The 11,789-nt window shown below is 48.9% G+C and overlaps 1 protein-coding gene across 1 annotated transcript in view; it reads right to left on the bottom strand.

Moving 5' to 3' along the window:
• Nucleotides 1–11,789, bottom strand: part of VSIG10 (V-set and immunoglobulin domain containing 10) — a gene marked incomplete at its 5' end in the record, with an annotated part of 29,419 nt that overhangs the window by 3,401 nt on the left and 14,229 nt on the right. The window contains 4 exons of the mRNA XM_081114242.1: nt 146–372; nt 1,876–1,891; nt 2,181–2,291; nt 5,630–5,923. Of these exons, the coding sequence (XP_080970368.1) occupies nt 146–372; nt 1,876–1,891; nt 2,181–2,291; nt 5,630–5,923 (648 nt within the window). The remainder of the gene's footprint in view (nt 1–145; nt 373–1,875; nt 1,892–2,180; nt 2,292–5,629; nt 5,924–11,789) is intronic.

The raw sequence follows: 11,789 nt of genomic DNA, 5'->3' as shown, positions 1-11,789 counted from the left end.
TATCAGTTTAATTGTTGCATTGGTCATTGATAATGGATTCTCAGGTTCCAGATTAAACTTTAACCGTCTTCTCCAGCCTTCAAAAACCCTAGTAGAGGCTTCTTCCCCACAGCTTAGCAGGAATGCTGCGAAGCAAACAGCTCACCTTGCAGAGGCGGGAGCCCATTGGCCATCCAGTCTATGTTGCCGTTCACCAGGGCTGTCACCCTGTGGATGTGGCTGTGCTTGTGTATTTCTATTGGGAACTCCTCCCTCTCATTGGCTTCCTCCTCTTCCTCCTCCTCCTCCTCCTCCTCTTCTGCAGCATTGTCTTCCTCCTCCACCTCTTCTTCCTCATCCACCAGAACCATGACGTCACCCATGTCTTGTCCCCTAGTTGCCAAAGGGAGAGAGTCAGGAAGACAGCCTGTGTTTTCCAACGTCAGCCCTCGCTGGATTCTTTGCACCCCTCTTGGGAACGTGGAAAATTCTGGCATTCAACTCGGTTACGTGAGGAGGTGACAGTGTGACTGTACCTCTCCGAGAGATACAGCCACAGATGGGTACAGATAACCTTATCTTGTTCGGGGCGAGTTTTGTCATTCATCCCCTGCTTCTGGGCAAGGTGGCCTCATTGTCCCAGGCTCCTAACATCTTACTCTCCCCCCGCCACCCCCCGCCACCCCCCGCCCAGCACGCACTCAAAAGCTCCGTTCCTTTCCTGCAATGCCCTCATTTCTGCTGCACTAACTGAAATGTCTCCTCATTATTTAGGGCCCAGGTAAAGTCCTCCCCTTCCCTCTGAAGTCCGGTCCTGAACTTCCAGTGCATCTGGAGTCCGTGCCCAGCGGTGGAGCATGCAATCGCTCTTGGTTTATTGCTGGTTTTGCCTCCCCCGTCAGACTGGACATTTCTTTCGGAAAGAAGAGCACGTGCCACAGGCCAGGGACAGTCCTAGGAGCATCACACCCTCATTTAATCCTCACCGTCTCCCTCTGGGACACGGAGGCCACGGCGGCTCAGAGAAGGTCAGGGGTTTCCCTGAGCACCGGGCTTGGGAAGGCAGAGTTGCGATGTGAACCTAGGTCAGCTGATTCCAAAGCCTTTTCCCACTGTGCCTCACTGCTCCCTCCTGTGAGAAAGAAGCCTGGGGAAGGACAGGCTCACTGGGAGAAGGGTCCCCAAACACAGGCAGCAAAGGTAACATTGTCCCCACGAATAAAAAGGGTCCCAAGGCAATAATATCCCCTCCCTGTGAATGGTGGTCTGAGAGCAGTAACCTCCATGGCTATTAATGGGTGAAGAGAAACGAAGAGTCCTTTGCTCCCGCCCAAAACCTCCTCGGGGAACAAAGGGCACAGGGTCCACTTAGGGCTTTGTCCCTCCTGACGTGCCCTCGTGGGAGGGGCTCCTAGGCGCGCTCAGACTAGCTTTCCCAAGCAGCTGGAGGACTGTGGCTTATTCATCCTCTTAGAAAACCAGGTGAGACAAATGCATGAATAACTGGGCTCGACAGGAACACACTGTCTTTATGCCTCAACAACAGCCCAGCAACGTGCCTGCCCCACCCCAGGTCTAGCGTTGTAAAAGGCACACAGACTTTGGAACAGTCAGACCCAGGTCTGAACGCGAGCACCGCCGTTTACTTCCGGGGTGAGGCGGCAGCAACGCCTCCTCGGACCCTCTGTCTCCCTGTCTGGAAAGTGGAGGTGCCGCCTGCGCCCGAAGGGTTTATGGAAGCGTTTATGACTAATGCCCAGGGGAGCTCCCAGCCAGTGCTGGCCATGGGTGGTCCTCGATGGGAGTAGCTATTCGTGGTCTTAGGGAAGGAAGCAGAACAGCGGTGCAGGCAGATCATGGAAACGGGTGTCCGACATGGGTCTAGGGAACACTCACCTGATAGTGTTTCCTACTAAAGGGAGAAAGGAAAAACAATTAATATCAAGTAACAGCCGCTTCAGCCTCCCAAACGTTTCTAATCAATCTAATATCTACAAAAGGAAGGACGACCGGAACACCGGCCCAGCGGGGGAGGTGACAGGGTGTTCTGGAATGGTGCTGATTGAACATCTGGGCCCAATGCAGAAGCCTATGGGGTGGGACTTCCGGTGGGAGCCCGACAGGGGCCTCCCTCCGTCCTCCCCAGCCACACCCTTGCAAAAAGCCCGAAAGAGAAGCAACAGGACCCGAGAAGAGCTTACATTTCCAGCAGAACACAGGGCTGTAATACAGCATGAGCCCCGAGATAATGGCCAGTCCCAGCAGGAGGAGGCTCACGATGGTTCCCACAATTCCCACGATGTTTAAAGGTTCTGCAAAGACAAATCACCCTGTTGACTCTTCCCCCCGGCACGCCTGCAGCCAGCACGGGCATGCGCCCCTCCTCTGTCTGGCCCTAGTCTTATCTTGGTTTCATGGTGTTGGGCCCGGCATAGGACCTCTCTGTAAAGCAGGATCAATATCGCATCTCCCTGCCTCAGCCCGCGTGGGAACCAGGTGGCGCATGTGATACACGGGAATGTTGGCAAGTTAACATCTCTGTGTGTCTACCACACATCAAGACTGTCTAGAAGGCCACGGTCATTAAGAGTGCGAGTTACTGGTGCCACAGTCAACAGTCATCAGTGGGGCAGAATGGAGAATCCAATCACAGGCCCACACATAAAAGGAAACGTCACAGGCCCATGCATAAAAGGAAGGCTGACACGTATATGACAGATTGGTGAGTAAAAAGAGGAACTATTTGAGAAATGGGTGCTGGAATAAATTAGGGGTTAGGGGTAGGAAAACTTGATCCTGACCTCACACCATTCACAAAAATCAACCCTAGATGGATTAAAGACTTAATTGTGGAAGGCAAAACATTAAAACATTTACTATCATTGTGATTGTTGGACAGTTAAGGATTTTTAAGATAGAAATTGTTAATGATATAAAAATAAATTCATATAGCCATCTACATTAAAGTAAGAATGTTTGCTAATCAGAAGATGCCATAAAGAAAGTGAGAAAGACCAACAAGGAACTGAAAGAAGATACCGCTAACATAAAACAAACAAGGAATTGGCATGCAGAATTTCTAAAGACTGCCTACATATCTATAAGGAAGGGTGAGATATAGCCAAAGATACAAATATGTATGAATTTCACAGAAAAAATATAAGCAGCAAATACATGAAATAATGCTCGACCTTCTGAGTAATCAGAGAAATTCAAATTAGAACCACAGTGAGGTTCCATGTTACACCTACCTGATGGGCAAAAATCATAAAGGTGCCCTGGTGAAAATGTGGAACAATCTACACTAATAAAAGAGAAAAATGGTAATTGGTGTACAACGCTACCCTTTTCATTAGCTAATCAGGGCTATATGCAAATTAACTGCCAACTAAGATTGGCAGTTAACTGCCAACAAGATGGCGGCTAATTTGCACATGTAGGCACAATGCAGGGAGGTGAAAGGGAAAGCAGGAAGAAGCCCCCTGCCACTGACAGTGATCTGAAACCCAGGGGGGAGCTAAGAGCTGGGGGGCAGGGCAAAGGCGGCCCTGGGGCTGCCTTTGCCCTGCCCCCCAGCCATGATCGGAGAATCAGGCGCCTTTGCCGCCCTGGCCAATGATAGCAGGAGGTAGGGGTGGAGCCAGCGATGGGAGCTGGGCACGGTCGAAGCTGGCAGTCCCAGGAGCTAGGGGTCCCTTGCCTGGGCCTAAAGCGAAGCCCACGATCGCGGGGCCGCTGCAGCTGCGGGTCCCCGCTGCCCGGGCTGGACGCCTAGGCCAAAGGCAGGGGCGGAGCCTGCAACCAAGGGGAGCTGGGGGTCCCCTGCCCAGGCCTGACACCTCTGCCGGAGGCCTCAGGCCTGGTCAAGGGGCCGATCCGGTGATTGGTGATCGGAGGGTGATGAGGGTCAACTCCTCTGGCCGAGGCATCAGGCCTGGGTGGGGGGCGGAGCCGGGGATTGGGGGGATATGATGGTCCCCTTGCCCAGGCCTGAAGCCTGGGTCAGAGGTGTCAGGCTTGGGCGGGGAGTGGAGCAAGCGATCAGAGGGAGATGGGGGTCCCCTGCCCAGGCATGATTCCTGGGCCAGAGGCCTCAGGCCTGGGCGAGGGCCAGAGCCAGTGATCGAGGGGAGATGGGGGTCCCCTGTCCAAGCCTGACACCTCTGGCGGAGGCGTCAGGCCTGGGCAAGGGGCCGATCAGGCGATTGGAGGGTGATGGGGGTCTACGCCTCTGGCCAAGGCATCAGGCCTGGGCAAGGGGCAGAGCCAGCAATCGGAGGGGTCTGCGGGTCCCCTGCCCAGGCCTAACGCCTGGGCCAGAGGCATCAGGCCTGGGCTGGGGGCAGAACCAGTGATGGGGGGAAATGAGGGTCCCCTGCCCAGAGGCGTCAGGCCTGGGCAAGGGGCCGATCCTGTGATTGGAGGGTGATGGGGGTCAACGCCTGAGGGCTCCCAGTATGTGAGAGGGGGCAGGCTGGGCTGAGGGACACTCCCCACCACACACACACCCAGTGCACAAATTTCGTGCACCAGGCCCCTAGTGATGCTCATAAAATACTGTTACAAATGGAAACTGATATAATCACTTTGTAAGATAATTTGGTTACCCCCAAAAGATAAAAATGCACATAACCTGTTACCCTTCATTTCTACTCCTGATACATCGCCTAGAGAAATATTTGCCAGGGGGACCCAGTGTATATGTACACACAGGAGTTGGGTAAAACATTTTCATAGCAACACTGTTTGTTCATCAAAACAAAACAAAACGAAAAAAATCACAAACAACACAAACGTCCATCAACAGGAAAATCAGTCACGTAGTTGTGTAATAATGACACAATGGAGAGTTATACAGCGATGAAGAGACACACTGGCATAAATAAATCCAAGGAACAAAATGGGGAGTGAAGAAAAGCAGTCATAAAAGACTATATTTGTATAGTAACCAGCGTTTCTTAAAATTCAAAACCAAAACAAACAGCAGTATTATTTAGAAGTGTGTACATACATAACAACATTTTTTCTTAAATAAGACATGGAATTCAGGATAGCGGTTACTTTTTTTTAGGAGGCCAGGACCAGATTAAAACAGGGCCTACAGGTGTGGCTGCAAGATGAAATACAGGATACCCAGTTAAATCTGGATTTCGATAAACAACAAATAATGCGTTAGAATAAGTATGCCTCGTGCAACATTTGGGACATACTTACACCACTTAAAATTATTCTTTGTTTCTCTGAAATGCAAATTCAAGTGTGTATCCCATCTTATTAGTTTTGATGTTGTTTTCTGAATCTGGCACAATGCCCGCCGGTAACGGCAGCACTGTTGGATCAGTTTCTTGGGTGGGATGGTGTTTATTTTGCTATGATGCTTCACAACTTACACTGTATTTTTTATTTTTATGTATTTCATATGTATATATATTTCACATACAGATCGATAATCTTTGGTATATAACAGATACTAGGCACTCCTATCACTATGCAAATGGAGATTTAGGATTGGACACTCACTTTACCCATCCATCTTGTCAAGCCGCAAGCAAGCAGATCTGCCTTCTCCCAGACGGCAGGACCCACCCGCAGGGACGCACCAAGCTGAAGCTCTCGAGCTTCCGCATTTGGTGCCTCTCCACTCGCTCACCTTTCACGCTCAGCCAGATGGCCACTTCCCTCACCCCCACGGGGTTCTCAGCCCGGCAGACGTAGTAGCCCTCATCCAGGTCCTGGGAGCAGTTGTGGATGGTCAGGGTGGAGCTCTGGCCTTTCTGGGTGATGAGATAGTGGCTGCTGGGTTGGATGGCCACCTCGGGCTGGGTGAGGTTCCTCAGCCACAGGATCTTGGCAGAGGGGTAGGCTCCGGACACCAGGCAGGTGAACGTCACATTGCCCCCCACGAAGCACGTCTTCATGGGCTCCGAGAGAAGGGAGGGGCTCCCTGGTGATCAGAAGAAGATAAAGACAAATGCTTAGGAAGATTCAAGCGGCCCCATCCAGTTTGGCTCAGTGGATAGAGTGTTGGCCTGCGGACTGAAGGGTCCCAGGTTTGATTCCAGTCAAGGATATATGCCCAGGTTGTGGGCTCAGTCCCCAGTAGGGGTTGTGTAGGAGGGAGCCAATCAATGATTCTCTCTCTCTCATCATTGATGTATCTATCTATTTATCTCTTCCTCTCTGAAATCAATTAAAAAAAAATTTTTTTTTTTTAAAAGAAGATTCCGCTCACTCACCTTTCACGCTCAGCCAGATGGCCACTTCCCTCACCCCCACGGGGTTCTCAGGCCTGAGATTTTCAAGAATATTATCTCCTTCCTAATGAAGCAACTTCAGGAATTTCTGTACCACACCTGGTTTTATCTATATATATAAAAGACTAAGTGACCGTCCGTCCGACCTGCCGGTACACATGACGTGCACTGGCAATCTATAATAATAGAAGCGTAATATGCTAATTAGACTGCACAGCCGAAAGACCTTCTGGATGTCCTTCTGGACAACCTTCTGGATGAAGCCGGGGCTGTGAGGGCGGAGCCCCTTGCATGAATTTTGTGCGTTGGGCCTCTAGTTTAAAAATAAACATTGACTCTTGCATGTGTGATACATATAAAGCTCCCATCGAATTTCTTAATAGTATTACTCCTTCGGGAATGCCATGTCATAAATTAAAATTGAAAGTGGGTGCAATCATTATGCTACTGCGAAATCTTAATAGTAAGTGCGGTCTTTGTAATGGTACTAGATTTATTGTCAAAAGATTGCGACCTAACATAATCGAAGCTGAAGTATTAACAGAATGTGAGGAAGGAGAGGTTATTCTGATTCCAAGAATTGATTTGTCCCCATCTGAGATTGGCCTCCCAGTCAAAGACAGTTTCCCGTGATGCCAGCATTTGCAATGACTATTAATAAATCACAAGGACAATCTCTAGACAGAGTAGAAATATTCTCACCTGAACCCATTTTCGGACATGGCCAGTTATATGTTGCTTTCTCTCAAGTTCAAAGAGCATGTGACGTTTAAGTTAAAGTTGTAAATATTTCATCACAAGGGAAATTAGTCAAGCCCTCTGCAAGTGTTTTTACTCTCAATGTGGTATGCAGGGAGGTATTAGAATAAGTTTAATCAATTTACCAGTCATTGTTTTTATCAATGTTTTTCTATCATGTTTTTGTTGTTTTTCTATCATGTCTTTGTTGTTGTTATATCATATTGTTATTGTTTATTACTCAATTTATATATTATTTTCATATACATTTTACTAATTTTCTTTCATCTCTGACACTTCTATTATAGAGAAAGGACAAATAGTGATACTAAAATATCCTAATTAATTTCCTTTCAATGTGCACGAATCCATGCACAGGGCCACTAGTATAATAATAAACGCTAACATTTACTGAGCACTGACGATGGGCGAGGCACTGTTATACATATTAATCCAATTAGTTCTCATAACAACCCTGTCATTCGTTCCATTTTGCAGATGGGAAGACTAAGGCACAGAGAAAGTTGAGTAACTTGCTCAAAGTCACACAACTAAGTAAGTGATGCAGCTAAGATTTAGGGTGACAAACCGTCCTGGTTTGCCAAAGACTGAGGGGTTCCTGGGCCATGGGGTTTTCAATGCGCAAACGGGAAGTTTTGGGCAAACCTGGGTGCATTGGTTCCCCTGCGTAAGACTGGAAGCCAAACAGTCAGGCTTTTGTAGACCACATTCCTTACTTCTATGCTGTAGGCTTCTATGTATAATAACCACATTGATGATATTTTTTTAAAAAGGGCAGACAGCCTGACAAGGGTGTTCAGGGAGACAATAAGGCAGCTGTACTAGTTTCCTATTGCTGCTGTAACCTACTCCAGCAAACTCAGTGGCTTGAAACAACAGAAATGTGTGCCTTTATAGTTCCGGAGGTCAGAAGTCCAAAATGACATTATTGGGCTAAAAGCAAAGTATTGGCTGAGCTGGTTCCTTCTGGAGGCTCCAGGCGAGAACCCATTTCCTTGCCTTCCCAGCTTCCTGAGCCACCTGCATTCCTGGGCTGGTGGCCCCTTCCCTCCAACCTTTTGTATCTGTTTTCACATCCCCTTCTACTGAGGTTGCCCCTCCAGCCTCCCGTTTGTAAGGGTTCTCGTGAGGACATTGGGCCCATCCGGAAATCTAGGACACTCTCCCCATCTCAGATCCTTAATCACATCTGCAAAGTCCCTTTTGCCACGGAAGGTAACCTAATATTGGCTCTACAGACTAGGAACTGGCCCTCTCTGGGGGGACCTTTACTCTGCCTACCAGGGTTCAGTTCTAAAAATGCATGTGGGGGCGGGGGGGTGGGGGGTGGACAGACCAGGCCTCTCTCTGCAACTCAGGTCAACCAAAGAGACTCCCACAAACCTATGTTTGCTCAGGACACTCACATGTTGCACCTGTTCTTCGATCAATGGTCAGGTTCTCACACCCTGCGTTGCTAAATCACACCTTCCCCTATCTGTGTGAACTCACGGTTCCTTTTGGGTCATGAAGCCAGCAGCAGTGTCAAGCCTTAGTATGTTTGTATTTTGCAGACCCCCAACCAAAGTTTGAGAAATGGCCCCCCCATCCTTTATTAAAAGCAAAACAAACAATTGGCTAGTCCCTCCAAACTCCCCAAGATCATTTACATAAACACACTTTTGACAAACACAGCATTCACCCCTCAAAAAGCTGAGACACCCATCCATCTAGGAATTCAACGAGTTTCACTTAAAGAGGATGCTGTGTGCAAGGGTGGGGTCGGGCGGTGGGGTGGGTGATGCAAAGCCCTCAGAGATCTGCGAGAGATGGACCACATACCGGGTCCTTGACATACTGGGGTGGCCAGTGCTGCAGCTTCTCATGGACTGAGTTGGGGTTTTTTGTTTGTTTTTCAGCTTAGGGACCTACATGCTGTTTAAAGAGAATTATGAGCAGCAGGACTCCCCAAAAGTATTACTTTTCATGATTTTGGGGGCGACGCTGCTCTGCATCCCTAAGGTGGACATTGACATTACCTTTCAACGACTTACTAGTCCCCCCAAGTGAAGTGATGACCCAGACACCGCCCTGCCCTCCAAGGGCCTTGCTACTGAAAGTGGGGTCTGTGGACCAGCAGCCGCAGCACTTGCTGGGAACTGATTAGAAACGCAGAGTCTCGGGCCCCCCCAAACCCAGAGAGTCCGAATGTGCAGAGTCCCCAGGTCCCCGGGTGACCTGTGTGCACATCAAGCCTTGAGAAGCAGGGGGCTCGAGTGCCATGAGGGACAATGTCAGAGTCCAGAAGGTTCCAGGTCCTAGTGCCTGCTTCCAGGCTCCTGGGATTAGGAAAACTTCCTGTCAGCTCCCTTCTCCAGAAACACTGCCTAATCCTGAGCACTTACAGGGTGGGGCAAGCGCAGGTCTACAGTTGTTCATATGGAAAATAACAGCATGATAAACAATAATGCCAGCTGTCATAAAGCCACGTCTCCATTAGCAAGTCGGGAAAGCCTAAACCAGGCGGGCAGCACTTCCTGCAGGAGGAACGCTAGGCAGTGAGGACTCTCACGGTCTCTGTATCAGTGATGGCTGAAAGGGCGAGGGCTATGCCCTCTATTTACCCTGGATCCTCCATGTTGGGGCAGAGGCCATGTGCTCAGAAGAGTGCCTTCTTCCCCAGCCCAGGCCCCTGCTGGCCACGCCCGGGATTTCTTTGAACTAACCAATGACAAGCAAGGGATGTGCGCGCCATGGAGATGACCACATCCTGTGTAACAAGACCCGACTTGGCGCCTGGCCAATCGGCAGGCCTACAGTCAGCTCCCCTCCCCTCACTATTAAAGCCCTGATTTTCTCAGGGGGGGGGGGGGCACTCGGTTTCCGGTCGCTGTGTCGACTGGATGCCCGGGTCGGGTTAGCTAGCTAACTCAATAAAGGACCTTCTGCTTTTGCATCGGACTGGCTCCCTGGCGTGGTTTCTTGGGGATCTTGAATTCTGGGCATAACAATGGCGAACCTTTCGAGCTCGGCGTGCCAGAATTTTGAAAAACCCTAACTGAACTGGTGCCGTGTCACATATAGAAATTTTTTGATCTTTGCAACCATAGTAAAACAAAGACTTATATTTTTGATATTTATTTTATATATTTAAATGCCATTTAACAAAGAAAAATCAACCAAAAAATGAGTTCGCGTGTCACCTCTGACACGCGTGTCGTAGGTTCGCCATCACTGCTCTGGAGAGTGTCTGCCCTGGATGCAGGGCTCCTTTGTGGGGGATGGAAATGTTCTGGAACTGGGTCGTGGTGACAGCATTGTGCACGTACGAAACGAACACGCGAACACTGCATTAGCCCTGGCCGGGGTGGCTCCGCTGGTTGGACATGGAAAGGCTGCCTGTTTGATGGCTGGTCGGGGCACATGTCCAGGTTGCAGGCTGGATCCCTGGTAAGGGGCAGGCAGAAAGCAGCCAACCAGTGTTTCGCTCTCACATTGTTTCTCTCTCCCTCACCCTTCCTCTCTCTAAATATCAATCAACGATTTTTTTAAAACCACTGACTTAATACATTTTAAAAGAGTAAAGTTTATGTTTTGTAAATGATATCTCATTTTTTAAAGTTTGCAAAAAACCACTTGGGCCGATTTGGCCCGTGGGGCATAGTTTGCTAATCCCTGTTCTAGCACAGAGAGTGAGCCTTGGTCTGTCCTATTGCCCAAGGCCAGGGTCGGTATCTGACACAGAGGGGACCCCTGGGGTGTGTTTGTTTAATGCCGTTTGAATGGCACGTGACTAGGAAAACCAGCACCTCCTGGTTCGGCCAGGCTCAGGCTCACTTCTCAGCATGTCAGCTCTCAGCGCTGCGCCTCTGAAGATGATCCTGATAAACCACGAGGAAAATCTCACCAGGGCCAATAAACCCAGCACGCTCTGGTCCTAGTGCACCCGTGGTATTAGTTTCCTGAGCTGTTATAACAAAGCCACTGGGTGTCTTAAAGCTACAGGCAGTCTCTACCGTTCAGAAAGTCAAAAGTTCAGAATCAAGGATCAGCAGGCTTAAAAAGAGTAACTAATGTAATAATCCGAACAATAAAGATTTAATTTTAAAAAAAAAAGGATCAGCAGGCTTGATTCCTTCTAAATGCTCTGAAGGAGACACCATCCCATGCATCTTTCATATATATATATATTTATTTATTTGATTTTTTACAGAGAGGAAGAGAGAGAGACAGTTAGAAACATCGATGAGAGAGAAACATCGACCAGCTGCCTCCTATACACTGCCCACTGGGGATGTGCCCACAACCAAGGAACATGCCCTTGACCAGAATCGAACCTGGGACCCTTCAGTCTGCAGGCCGATGCTCTATCTGCTGAGCCAAACCGGCCAGGGCTCATGCCTCTTTCTTAGTGACTAGTGCAGTGATGGCAAACCTTTTGAGCTCGGCGTGTCAGCATTTTGAAAAACCCTAACTTAACTCTGGTGCCATGTCACATAGAGAAATTTTTTGATATTTGCAACCATAGTAAAACAAAAGACTTACATTTTTGATATTTATTTTATATATTTAAATGCCATTTAACAAAGAAAAATCAACCAAAAAAATGGGTTCGCATGTCACCTCTGACACACGTGTCATAGGTTCGCCATCACTGGTCTAGTGGTTGCCAGCAATCACTGGCATTCCTTGGCTTGTAGATGCATCGTTAACCCCCGCCTCCATCACCACCTGGCATTCTCCCTGTGTGTCCATGTCCAAATTTCCCTCTTCTTATAAGGATGCCAGCCATTGCAATAGGGCCCATCCTAATCCGGT

The sequence above is a fragment of the Myotis nattereri genome, assembly GCF_964212035.1.
Source record: "Myotis nattereri genome assembly, chromosome: 19".
Lineage (NCBI taxonomy): Eukaryota > Metazoa > Chordata > Mammalia > Chiroptera > Vespertilionidae > Myotis > Myotis nattereri.
This window is presented reverse-complemented; position numbering and strand designations above follow the sequence as displayed.